The sequence below is a fragment of the Mustelus asterias genome, chromosome 8 (genome assembly GCF_964213995.1).
Source record: "Mustelus asterias chromosome 8, sMusAst1.hap1.1, whole genome shotgun sequence".
In the NCBI taxonomy this organism is placed as follows: domain Eukaryota; kingdom Metazoa; phylum Chordata; class Chondrichthyes; order Carcharhiniformes; family Triakidae; genus Mustelus; species Mustelus asterias.
The window spans coordinates 65,476,494-65,490,191 of NC_135808.1; the positions used below are offsets into that span (position 1 = coordinate 65,476,494).

At 44.4% G+C, this 13,698-nt stretch overlaps 1 protein-coding gene across 2 annotated transcripts in view; it reads right to left on the bottom strand.

Annotated features, from left to right (window-relative positions):
• Window positions 1-13,629, bottom strand: part of mettl13 (methyltransferase 13, eEF1A lysine and N-terminal methyltransferase) — a 28,387-nt gene extending 14,758 nt beyond the window's left edge. Inside the window, exons 1-5 of one of the 2 annotated variants that reach the window (XM_078218077.1) lie at window positions 13,291-13,629; window positions 11,844-12,001; window positions 10,061-10,811; window positions 6,395-6,594; window positions 1,404-1,593 (exon numbers count right to left, since the gene is read on the bottom strand). In XM_078218077.1, coding sequence (XP_078074203.1) covers window positions 1,404-1,593; window positions 6,395-6,594; window positions 10,061-10,811; window positions 11,844-11,993 — 1,291 coding nt within the window. In that variant the 5' untranslated portion in view covers window positions 11,994-12,001; window positions 13,291-13,629. Of the gene's footprint in view, window positions 1-1,394; window positions 1,594-6,394; window positions 6,595-10,060; window positions 10,812-11,843; window positions 12,002-13,290 lie in introns of both variants that reach the window. The other variant, XM_078218076.1, reaches the window with a different exon arrangement.
• Between the last annotated feature and the right edge of the window lie 69 nt (window positions 13,630-13,698).

Here is a 13,698-nt window from a genome sequence, read left to right on the forward strand (position 1 = left end):
AACCGAGACGTTCTGGCTCCAAGCCAGGAGAGCTATCCACTGAGCCAGTCCAGCTTCTATTAAACAAATATTAATATTGATCTAAAAATATTTTCATCCTCGCTGCAAGTCACACCTCTGTGTGGGTGAAAGTACCCACTGTCCAAGTACAGATCTCTTCCTGAATGCTGTGGAAGACTGTACATCTTCAAGTTTTTCAGTGTCCAGATCACCAACAACCTGTCCTGGTCCCCCCGCACCAACACTATAGTTAAGAAAGCCCACCAACGCCTCTACTTTCTCAGAAGACTAAGGAAATTTGGCATATCAGCTACGACTCTCACCAGTTTTTACAGATGCACCATAGAAAGCATTCTTTCTGGTTATATCACAGCTTGGTATGGCTCCTGCTCTGCCCAAGACCGCAAGAAACTATAAAAGGTCGTGAATGTAGCCCAATCCATCACACAAACCAGCCTCCCATCCATGACTCTGTCTACGCTTCCCGCTGCCTCGGCAAAGCAGCCAGCATAATTAAGGACCCCACACATCCCAGACATTCCTTCCACCTTCTTCCTTCGGGAAAAAGATAGAAAAGTCTGAGGTCACATACCAACCGACTCAAGAACAGCTTCTTCCCTGCTGCCATCAGACTTTTGAATGGACCTACCTCGCATTAAGTTGATCTTTCTCTACACCCTAGCTATGACTGTAACACTACATTTTGCACTCTCTCCTTTCCTTCTCTATGAACGGTATGTTCTGTCTGTATAGTGCACAAGAAACAATACTTTTCGCTGTATGTTAATACATGTGACAATAATAAATCAAATCAAATCAAAATCTAACTAGCATTTTGACAAATTCAGTTTAAGTTTATGCAATGGGGTCGATCCTAGTGCCCTCCTTAACCCAACAACATGTCTTTCTTTAGTTGCAAGCACTTGAGAAAGTGTTTGGATTTCTTCCTCCACTTCGAGCAAAAAATAAACTTAATTCCTTTTGCATTTACTATATCTGCACATAGAAACTCCTCATAAACCTGAAGTCAAGTTAAGATTACAGAGCAATTAATGGACAGCAGCATCACAAACATAATATCCATCATGTGTTCCATTTGTGGACACAGCAGACCATGTACGTGCAAGTACAATTTTTAAACCCAAATAACTCAAAGTGGACAGTGGTTATTGGCGCACAGCTAGGCCTAGCTCTACTCTCCGGCAATTGAAACACTAAACATAAGAACTCTTTCAGCAAGAGGCTATGAAAATCCCTCAGTTAGGTTCCATCTTTTGATCACTATTTGCTTTCCGTTATTCCATGTTCGAGTACAATTATCAGTTTTTCCAATTGCAGAAGCACTGCACTAGGTTTTTTTAATCTCAAGCTACGGCTAAATGTCCAAACAATACCTGACTGACCTGAGATGGTGTGCAATAGCTTAGCCTCCGACTGCACCACATTGACATTATTGAGGAATACAAGGTGCCGGAAATAGTTGCCATCTTCTCCCTTGACATCTTCAATGACATACTCCCCACTCATATCGCTCGTACCACGACACTGGACGGTGCGAACACCGATATCTCCACCAACTGATAGAAACGGAACCTGCACAATAATAGAATCATTACTGGTCAAGGGAAACATTGACGGTTCAAGCTGTCTATTTACAAAAGGCAAAATGCAGAGACAAAGAAACCTCATGGTTATGCTCAAGGAACCTTTGCTTTGTCAAATATAAACGGTGAAGCAAAGAGCGAGTGTAATCTATCGCTTTGTTAAATTGCACTCAGTAATCATTTCTGACAAGTCAAAAGGACGATTAGAGACAAATTATCTAGAAAGCTCCCAAACCTCCAAACAACAGCAGACTGTAAAAGGAAAGATAGTTCCAGGGATGAGGAACTTCAGTTGCATAGATTGGAGAAGTTGGGACTGTTTTCCTTGAAGAGATGAGATTCATAGAATAGAATCCCTACAGCGCAGAAGGGGGCCATTCAGCCCATCGAGTCCGCACTGACCACAATCCCACCTGTAACGCCACGTATTTACCCTGCTAATCCTCCTGACACTAGGGTCAATTTAGCATGGCCAACCAACCTTACCCACACATCTTTGGAATGTGGGAGGAAATCGGAGCACCTGGAGGAAACCCACGCAGACAGTGACCCGAGGCTGGAACTGAACCTGGGTCCCTGGCGCTGTGAGGCAGCAGTGCTAACCACTGTGCCGCAATCAAAATTATCAGGGATCTGGACAGAATAACCAGAAAAAAACTCTTCCCACTGGTGGAAGCATCAAGAATAAGATTTGATTTGATTTATTATTGTCACATGTATTAACATACAGTGAAAAGTATTGTTTCTTGCGCGCTATACAGCCAAAACATACTGTTCACAGGGAAGGAAACAAGAGAGTGCAGAATGTAGTGTTACAGTCATAGCTAGGGTGTAGAGAAAGATCAACTTAATGCAAGGTAAGTCCATTCAAAAGTCTCACAGCAGCAGGGAAGAAGCCGTTTTTGAGTCGGTTGGTACGTGACCTCAGACTTTTGTATTTTTTTCCCGACGGAAGAAGGTGGAAGAGAGAATGTCTAGGCTGCGTGGGGTCCTTAATTATGCTGGCTGCTTTGCCAAGGCAGCGGGAAGTGTAAACAGAGTCAATGGATGGGAGGCTGGTTTGTGAGATGGATTGGGCTACATTCACGACCTTTTGTAGTTCCTCGGGGTCTTGGACAGAGCAGGGGCCATACCAAGCTGTGATACAACCAGAAAGAATGCTTTCTATGGTGCATCTGTAAAAGTTGGTGAGTCGTAGCTGACATGCCAAATTTCCTTAGTCTTCTGAGAAAGTAGAGGCGTTGGTGGGCTTTCTTAACTATAATGTCAGCATGGGGGGACCAGACCAGGACAGAGGACACTTGATGGATGGTACTTGGCAAAAAAAGCAAAGAAGACTTTTCACACAGTGAATGGTTAGGATCTGCAATGCGATGCCCGAGAGTGTGGGAGAAGCATTCAAGAGGGAACTGGATTATTTTCTGAGAAAGGGAAGAAAGTATTAGGCTACAGGAAGAAGGCACGGGCGTGTTGCCGGGTAAACTGCTCCTTCAGGGAGCCAGCACACGCATGACAGGCCGAGTGGCCTCCTTTGTGCAGTAACAATTCTGTAACTCTGATTACACAATTTAGGGCTCCAGCAGCGTATATTTATATTGCACCTTTAATATAAGGAACTATCCCAAGACATTTCACAGGAGCATTATTAAACCAAGTATGACACCGAGGCACATGAGGAGATATTAGGTCAGCTGACCAAAGGCTTGGTCAAAGCAATGTTTTAAGGAGTGGCTTAAAGGAGGAAAGTGAAGCTCAGTCGATACCATACACACCTCTGAGTCACAAGGACCTGGGTTCAAGTCCCACTCTGGCTCTTGAGCACCAAGCTGACACTCTGGTACATTGGTGAGGTAGAGTTGTGCTGTCTTCTGAATGAAACAGTAAACCGAGGCCCCACCTGCCTCCTTGGGCGGATGTGAAAGAACCCAAGGCTCCATTTTGAAGTAGAATAGGGAAAAGCCCCAGAGTACTCTATTTACTCATGTAAAAGTTGGACTTGTGTAAATGTGGACCCCATGACCTATGATTGAATAACAAAGCATTTTTCATATACCATGTGTAAAATTCAACATTAGTTTCTCAGGAATGAAGCCACACTGTGGTTATTAATTCCATTCCAATTCTCTTCCTGCGCCTAGTAATGCACTAAGGCAGACTTTTGTCTGTTTCCATAGTTAGTAATTCTCAGAACAGGTCACTAGTCTGTTGCCAGAGGCTTATAACTTGAGGGGTGCCACTCCACATCAAGCATGGCTGACCAGGAGTCTCTCCCACCCTTACTGCCAGCCACTAAACCTGTTCAGCCGCATTTTGAAACCGCCTTCCTTGGCCATCAAGTCCTGGGGTGGGACTTGAACTGGGAGCTTCTGGCTCAGAGACAGGGATGCTATCCACTGTCTCACAAGGCTTCCTGTGATTATTAATTACTTACTGCTATGATTCACTAATTTGAAGGTACACACAGGAATCTCTAGGTTTTCCTTCCATCAATTCTACCAACAATCTCCCAACCATTTGACAAGTCTAATGTGTACCACATGATTCACCACAATTCCTTCACCAAAACATAACAAGTAGGCTGATCAATTAAAAATGAAAGTTGTATCATGCATGAAGACTTGAATTTGATTTTGAAGGATTTCAACGTGATGTATTGTCGTTAATTCGTGATGGTATATATTTGTGTTGAGTAAGATGAAATGTACATCATTACAAATGATGTACAGAACTAAATATCAGAAAATTAATATGAATTCTTTAGTGTTGTTGGTTTTTACTTTGTTTCATTGCGACGGTCATTTTTGGACCCAAATCAAGCACATAGGATCACGACAGTGAAGAAGGCCATTTGGCTCATTGAGCCTGCACCAACAACAATCTCACCCTGGCCCTATTCCCGTAACCACACTAGTCCCCCTGACACTAAGGGGCAATTTTATATGGCCTATCAACCTAACCCGCACATCTTTGGACTGTGGGAGAAAACTGGAGCACCCCGAGGAAACTCATGCAGACATGGGGAGAACATGCAAACTCCACACAGGCAGTCAACCGAGGCAAGAATTGAACCTGGGTCCCTGGCGCTGTGGTAAGCAGCAGTGCTAACCACTGTGCCACCAAGCCACCCATATGTCAATCACATGTTAATCCCTCAAAAAAAATTACCTGTGTAAATGTGGACTCGCTGACATTTAGCTTAAACAATTAGTCTCAAAAATCCAACTTTTACATTAATATACACTCGATCAACATCACCAAAAGACATTGCTCTTTGTGGGAGTTTGTCGAGTGCAAATTAGCTGCCACGTTTCTGACACCAGTGACCACACTTCAACAAGTACTTAATTGGCTGTAAAGCACTTTGGGACATGCGCAGGTTATGAAAAGCACTTCATAAATGCAAGTCTTTTTTTCTCAGGCGAAAGAGAGGTGTAGGGTGGAACGATTAAAACCCCAACTGCACAAAAGGCCAGAATTAGAGGAGCAGAGATATCTGGGAGGGTTGTGGGGCAGGAGGACATAACGGCGATAAGGAAGGGCAAAGCTTGAAGAGAGATTTGAAAACAAGAATAGGAATTTTAAGCTGTTCAAGATGAAAATCAAGATGCTGCTTGCAGGGGAGCCAATGTAAATCAGCGACCACACAATTGTTAGTGAAACAAGGATTTACTGTCAGTTAAGAAATAGGCAGATAAAAGCAAATTACTGTGGATGCTGGAATCTGAAACCAAAAGAGAAAATGCTAGAAAATCTCAGCAGGTCTGGCAGCATCTGCAAGGAGAGAAAAGGGCTGACATTTTGAGTCCAGATGACCCCTTGTCAAAGATAAAAGGTATAGAATCATAGAATCCCTACAGTACAGAAAGGGGCCAGTCGGCCCATCGAGTCCACACCGACCACAATCCCACCCAAGGCCCTACCCCCATATCTATCCACCAATCCCTCTAACCTGCACATCTCAGGACACTAAGGGCAATTTTAGCATGGCCAATCAACCTAACCCGCACATCTTTGGACTGTGGGAGGAAACTGGAGCACCCGGAGAAAACCCACGCAGACACGAGGAGAATGCGCAAACTCCACACAGACAGTGACCCAAGCCGGAATCGAACCCAGGTCCCTGGAGCTCTGAAGCAGCAGTGCTAACCACTGTGCTACCGTGCCGTATAGAAAGTGGGAAATATTTATACCGCAGGGTGAGGGAATGAAAGATGAGTCATTACAGATGAAGGTGTGAGGGGAGGGGGGAGATGGGTGGGAGAGAGGCAAAATTGAGAAAAGGGGGAGAAAAGATAAGAAATAGGCAAGAATTTGGATGATCCCAAGATTATAGTAAGTACAATGTGGGATATCATGGTTAAAATAGTCAGGTCTGGAGGTGCTGAGAATTTTGCCAGGTTGGAAGGAGTGCAGTCGAGGAAGAGATGGAGATTCAATATGGAAAATGATGGGGAATTGCCACTTTCAAACTCCTAGCTGTCCTCAAGTTGCACAAGGGAAAGAAACTGGTGATGTTTTTCTCCAAAGTCAGAAATGATATATACCATGATTGGTTTCGCCATGACAGGATGAATGTGACCAGGCAAACCAGTAAAGGTGAACATATGAATAGCTGACCACACTTGGAATAATCCATTTTAGTTCAACCTGCTCCTTCTCCCCTCAAGTGAAAGACTAAAGACAGGTTCGGCAGTTAATAAGGCAAAGAGAATCCATTTTTTAATCAAAAAGAGATAGTTGAAGTATGATAATGCACAAACACACACACAAATAAATATGTAAATATTTACCTGTTGATTCGCTGGAAGTCCAGAAGGAGCGAACTCCAACACCTTCCCCGATAGCTCTGACTGAATGGCTTCCATACTCTCGTAGAGCTGGTCACGGTGTAACGCCACCACCAGCAAACGCTTGAATCCTGCAGTTTTTCCAAGCTGCTTCCGGCCTTCATCAGTTCCAAACAGCCATTCCGTCTCCCTGCCCTGTGGAACTGCCGTCAAACTGCATCAGATTACTGTTCAAGGCGTTCTGTGCTACCTCCCCTTGTTTTGTATCGATCTCCCTGCTTCCAGCACACACCCTTCTCCAGCCACAAGGGAGACACCCAATAAGGGCATTCTAGGACAAGAGGTCATAGTCTTAGGATAAGAGGTAGCAAATTTAAAATAGAGTTGAGGAGAAACTACTTCTCCCTCAGGGTTGTGAATCTGTGGAACTCGCTACCCCAAAGTGCGGTGGAAGCTGGGACAGTGAGTAAATTTGAGGAGTTAGACAGATCTTTAATTGGTAATGGGTTGAAGGGTTATGGGGAGAAGGCAAGAAACTGAGGAACATATCAGCCATGATCGAATGGCGGAGCGGACACGATGGGCCAAATGGCCTAATTCTGCTCCTATATCTTATGAACGCATGAAGTGACTGACCTATCAACAACACCCACCAGAGCCACCACTGGATTGCTACCTGAAGATGTTCAAGTCGGCTCACTTGGTGTTTCAGGAGATGCCCTCTTCTCCCCATGTCAGTGTGAAGGTGTGCAGCCTCGGATCTCAAGCTTGTGACCAATTCCCTAACTGCAGGGTTGAGCTGTCATAGTTTCTGGTGTTCTTAATTGTCCCCCTTCTGCGTCGAGAAATGGAGTCTCACCGCAGAAACATAAATCTGGTCATTAAAAGGACCTTTAAACCCATGAAATGCCAGCCCTAGCTTTCTACACGATTTATTGTCATGGTGCAAACGTAGAGGCCAAGGACGAGATTCTATTTTTGCGAGATAGAATGGAACAAATTCGCCAGCAATTTGTTTTGATTAACAACTCACAGTGTCTCTCTCCCTCACCACAAACTGAAGTAATTTTGTTTTGAAACACACTAAAACAGTGACGACATTTTACATCTGGCAGCAGGTCAGAGGGATCTGCTGGCAGGCAGCAGCAATGAAGGCATCCAGCAGGTAAACAACCAATCACATGGAAATCCTTTCATTTTAACCAGGAAGTTAAAAGTACTCAAAATCCTTCACTTCTATATGTTCAGATAGTGAAATTTCTTCGATGCTAGATACAGCACTTCCTATGCAAGACATAGCACTTGCGGCAAATGGGATCAGAGGTTACGGGGAGAAAGCAGGATTAGGCTATTGAGTTGTACGATCAGCAATGATAGTGATGAATGGCAGAACAAGCTCGATGGGCCAAATGGCCTCCCCCTGCTCTTATCTACTATGTTTCTATGAAATAAAAGCCTTTATTTTAATGCAGTCAAAGGTAAACAGGTTTTTAACAAAAAAAAGCTTTTTAAAAATATGAGTATTCAGCATCATTGTGGAGAAATATGACATTCCAAAAATTTAAAATTAGGACCAATAAGGGTGGTTAGTAGTAATTATCATGTTAAGTGGAGGTCTTGTGGCACAGTGGATAGTGTCCTTATCTCTGGGTCAGAAGTTTCAGGTTCGAGTCCCAATTAGGACTTGATGGCCACGGAAGGTGCATTGATAATGTGGTCAAAAAGGGTGAGTATCAGCCCGTAAATCCTTCCAGTGTGTCTAATGGCAAGTGGCAAGAGCAGGAGAGTTTCCTGGTCAGCTATACCCCGGAAGGCAACAGCAAACGACTGCAGTACTTTGCCAAGCATAATCATGGATCAATCCAATGGGAACCCGCGGTCGCCATCACCCTCCTTAGGCATAGCACCTGGAGGAGGAGGAGGAGTATACTGTAAAAAAAAAGTTACACCTCATTCAACAAGGTGTAGCTTTATCAAGGGCTTTGATAGGGAGACCAACAGCATTAGAGTGGAAATTCTCACCAATTCATGGTTGCAAGGGAGATTGCAGTCTGTGGAACTGCTACAGCGTGAGGAAAGCGCCGGAGACACAGGATAAAAGAGGAGAGGTACCTGGACATTGTGTTTCAGGAGGCAGTCACACCCCTTAGATTATCTACCTTGAATTCGGCCAGTGATCAGAGACAGAAGTGTGTGATTGCGAGTGAGGCAGGTAGAGGGATCCAAGGTATAGCACTGCAGGGGCCTCAGCCCCTGACCTTGTCCAGCAGGTTTGAGATTCTTGCTCCGTGTGGACGAAAGCAGGGACTGTAGGGAGGATGAGCAAACTGACCATGGCACCATGGTTCAGGGAGCCGTTCAAGTAGGGGAGAGAGAAAAGAGAAATGTAGTCGTAGTTGGGGACAGTATAGTCAGGGGAATAGACACTGTTCTCTGTAGCCAGGATTGAGAGTCTCAAAGGCTGTGTTGCCTGCCCAGTGCCAGGGTTCGGGACATCTGCTCTGGCCTGGAAAGGAACCTGCGGTGGGAGAGGGAGGATCCTGTGGCCGTGATCCATGCCGGTACCAACGACATAGGCAGAACGAGGAAGGAGGTTCTGTGTAGGCAGTTTGAGGAGTTAGACACTAAATTATAGAAAAGAACCTCCAAGGTTATAATCTCTGGATTATTACCCGAGCCATGTGCAAATTGGCAACGGGTATGTAAAATTAGAGAGGTGAATATGTGACTCAAAGACTGGTGTGGGAGAAGTGGGTATCAGTTCGGAGGACACTGGCATCAGTACTGGGGAAAGTGGGGGCTGTACCACTGGGATGGCCGACACCTGAACCATGCTGGGACCAGTATTCTTGTGGACCGTATAACTAGGGACGTAGAGTAGGCTTTAAACTAAAGAGTGTGGGTGAGGTTTCAGTTGCTTGGAAAATTGGTACGTCAAAGTTAAAGATAGGAGTGCAGGTTAGTGATCAGTCTGAGTGTCAATAGAAAACTACCAGTAGGGACAGATCATCTGGACATTATATTACAGCAAGGACTCATATAAGAATCCTAACGAGAAGGAGGGAGGTTCCAAGAATGGAAGGTTTAAAAAAATCAGGAGTACATGAGGGAGTGGTGGCACAGGATAGTGAGGGGGGGGGGGACTTGACTGTCCCAGTGTGACAGGCCAGGATAGGAAATATTCAACACAAAACAAATCCAGAGTTGTAAACAACTGGGAAAAAAATTAAAGTTCTTTATCTGAATGCACGAAGCATTTGCAACAAGATAGACGAGTTGCTAACACAGATTGCAATGTATGAGTATGATGTACTAGCTATTACAGAAATGTGATTGCAGCCATGATCGTATTGAATGACGGGGCAGGCTTGAAGGGCCTGGTGGCCTGCTAGTGCTTCTATTTCTTGTGTTCTTGTGCATAGTTATCCTACAGAAGAGAGTGGCATCACTGACAGTAATTTACTGGATTATCACCTTATTCTGCAAGTGTCTAAGCTCCTAAAGTTACTGTCAGTTTCAGTGGAGAGTAACGCTTCTGAAAGCTGACGGTGAAACCATCATTATCCACCCCAATATTTTCTCACCCAACAACCTTTTTAAGCACGACCCTATCGACTTGATACCAATATAGAATTACAACATCCAGCAGCACATCAGGATTAAGCTCACCTATGAAAATTGCAAAGTGGTTGGTGCGAGAAACTTTCACAGAGGGCAGATCGACAATGCAAAAGGTGTAGCGAGGTTTCCCAGACACACTATCGCTAAGAGTGAGGGACACGTTCTCGCCGCTGCTGGAGTTCTTGGTCAAGTGGTTTCGAAGTAGTGCATACTGCTGCCTTCCCTTCACCGCCTCCAACAGCTGCTCCACGCTGGCCAACCGCAGAGGCTTGTCCTGCTCCTCCATGCACATCTCCAGGATCCTGTGGCCAGCCCCGGGAATCTTCTTGAACTTGGTGAAGATGAAGATGAAGACCGGCATCGTGAACTGCCTGTCAGCTGTGATCTGTTCCTCAACTGCGTGTATCCTTACTGGCCAGCCCTGCTGCGAGAAATAGCTCACAGCTTTCTTTGCAATGTGCTCCTGAGCCAGTGAGATGCACACAAAGCGGCCTCCAAGTGGCAGGACACGCGCCACCTCCGCAAACATCCGGTCAACGCTGTGCAGCGTCCCGTCACTTTCGTCCGTCATTACGGCATCCAAAGTCCCTTTGTCCAGCACAACCTGAAACTGGGAGTCCCCAAACTCCATCTGCATCATATCCATTTGCATGAAGACCATTGTCGGTCGGTGAGTGGCATTGCGTTCCTTCATCTTGTCTATCACCACTTGACTTATGTCAATGTTGGTGATCCCCTGGTAACCCACATCGTACATCTGCTCACTTAGCTCCGAGTTACCACAGCCAACAACCAGAACCTAAAGTTGGAAGGAGGAGGAATCTGAATTATTTGATTAAAGAATTTTTCAATTAAAAAGTTTAAAGCTTATTTATTAGTGTCACAAATAGGCTGACGTGAACACTGCAATGAAGTTACTGTGAAAATCCCCGGGTAGCCACATTCCAGTGCCTGTTCGGGTACACTGAGGGAGAATTTAGCATGGCTAATGCACCTAAGCAGCACGTCTTTCGGATTGTGGGAGGAAACCGGAACACCGGGAGGAAACCCACGCAGACACACGGAGAACGTGCAGACACCGCACAGGCAGTGACCCAAGCCAGGAATCAAACTCGGGTCCCTGGCACTCTGAGGCAAAAGTGCTAACCACTGTGTCACCGTGCCACCCACACTTTGGTTGTGATTATTTATAAAAACAGAAAGAATGACAGCACTGGAGGATGGAAAGTAACATGGTCACCAACAGCCTTGAACATGCCTCAGGCCCAAGCAGGACATGATTAGGCTCCACTCGATAACCCACCTCTTATCTAAGCAAAAGCACCTTTTATAGCACGGGCTCAAATTCTTCCACTCCGCACCTCACTCCCCCAGCTGTCCCTGTGTTGTGAAACCCCCATCTTATTGTCCAATTATCCACCGTTTTGTTCTGTAAGCCCAAACCCTATTGCAGTTAGATAAAGATTTCTAAAATCCATTGAAAATCGACATTTGGGTCACCTAATTACAAGCGACTTTAAAAATAAAACCCTTAACATGTTTCCTATATATTTCATCCTCAAATTTGGATGGCAGCTCTAAGTTTACTTTCAATGAGCGCCTCTGAAGTCGCAAAGATACCCCAAAGCACTTCACAGCCAAGGAGGTACTCCTGATGAGTGGTCACTGACGGAACAGGCTCAAGGGACTACCTTACCTACCCCTAGTTCTTATGTAACACTAAAATTGTGTCCGTCAATTTACATATAGCAAGATCTCATAAGCTGCAATGAAATAAAGAAATTAATGTTTATCAGACACAACTAATAAAAGGTTAAAGCTATGACTGTACCTTATCTTTAGGTTTGATATACTTGTGCAGCACGGCACAATGATCCATATAGGTTCCATACCATTCAAAGGCACTTTGACGTTTTTTGAAGAACGTCTCCCAATATTCAGCAGAACTGAACTCTTTTGAGCTCTTTGGCAGTAAGTTCATTTTCAAACCTAGGTAAACATTAAAAATGGCATGTTAATATTTTATAAGTGGCAGCATTCAGAACTTTAAAAGGATCAGGCCTTCACATTTCAGTAAAACAGTAGCACAAGGCAAAACAAACTAAATTTTCAAAGCTGCCAAAAGCAAGGTTATAAATGAAGGCTTTTGCAGGAAGGTGCGGAGCCATTTAAAAATTTGACGTAGAAATTGCAAATAAGTGCAAGATTTATTTTGGGATCAAGAGAAGTGAGATTTTGGTATTGGGGTGGTTAAACTAAATACCACATTGCACCAAGAGCACCCAAAGCAACTAGACTTTTGCTGCTGGGTTTATTTGATCTCAGACTCCCAACAAAAACACCACTAAGACTTGCCAGCTCTGAGTGACAAATTCAGCCCACCTCCATTGAAAAATTCGCATGAAAGGTGTTCCACATGGAACACTACAAAAGTTTAAAGAATTGTTGCAATAGAACAGGGTTTTTACTCATAGCTGTTAATTACTGGAAAATTCCTCTCCAAACTCCCTAATATTTATCATGTTGTTCCTGATTCACCTCACCTTCTGATTCACACAGCACCTTCCAAACACACAATCACTACCACCGAGAAGAACAAGGGCAGCAGACTCCACCACCTTGAAGGTCCCCTCCAAGCCACTCACCACTCTGACTTGGAAATATATCACTGTTCCTTCAGTGTCATTGGGTCAACATCCTGGAACTCCTTCGCTAACAATACTGTGGGTGTACCTACACCATATGGACTGCAATGGCTCAAGGCAGCAGCTCACCACCACCTTCTCGAGGGCAATTAGGGATGGGCAATTAACGCTAGTCTAGCCCATGATAGTCACATTGCCCTAATGAATAAAAAAATAGTTAAATAGGTGTTCTTTTGCTGGGAGTAAGGAACCAGAGAAAGAGTAAGCATCATTAATTAGTCTTATCCTTTGAATGTTTGACTTTTAAAAGGGAAGCTAGCACATCTGGAACCTAAAAGGCAGGACAACTATAGCTGATCATGGCACTGCTATTTTTTAAATCCCAAGGCTTCACTCTTTCTTCATGCGGCTATTTCACTTTGTATATACCAGTTACTCTTAATTTTCAAAGGCTGCACACGGGCAATAGTCTCATTTATATGGATTGGGGGGTACTCATTCAATTGATTTGAATTGAGTTGTCACCTCTATGTAAATGTCTTTAAAAATAAGCAAACACCCAAAAAGGCTGAAGTGAAAGCTATGCACAATTGAAATACTATTTAACAAACGCACCTTAATCATAGTACCTACCTTAGTGGAAAGGGTCCAAACAGGTAGACCCTGTCCAAACAGGGTCCTGCAGGTAGATTCTGTCTCACGGTTAGCCCCGGGTCTGGCAAAATGCGACGGTCAGTTCATTCTAATGAAGAGCATGGCGTGGATACCTGAACTTCTGATCTGCAGATATTGACCGGCTTACTCTGTATTTTTCAATATTGTCTTTTTTTCCCTCGCGAAATGCTTTTCTTGATGGATTTCAATGTGCGGGTGGAGAAATGTGAATGGATATTCTGGGGGATACAGAAGCCCGAGTGAGCTTTGAGCATCTTGCCCATCACATTTGCAATGACCATTCCTCCCAGCACTTCCGGGTGAAGAAACTGATTGAACCGCCGCCTGCTCCCCATTGGCTGATTTCCTGTACCAACGTTCCATTGG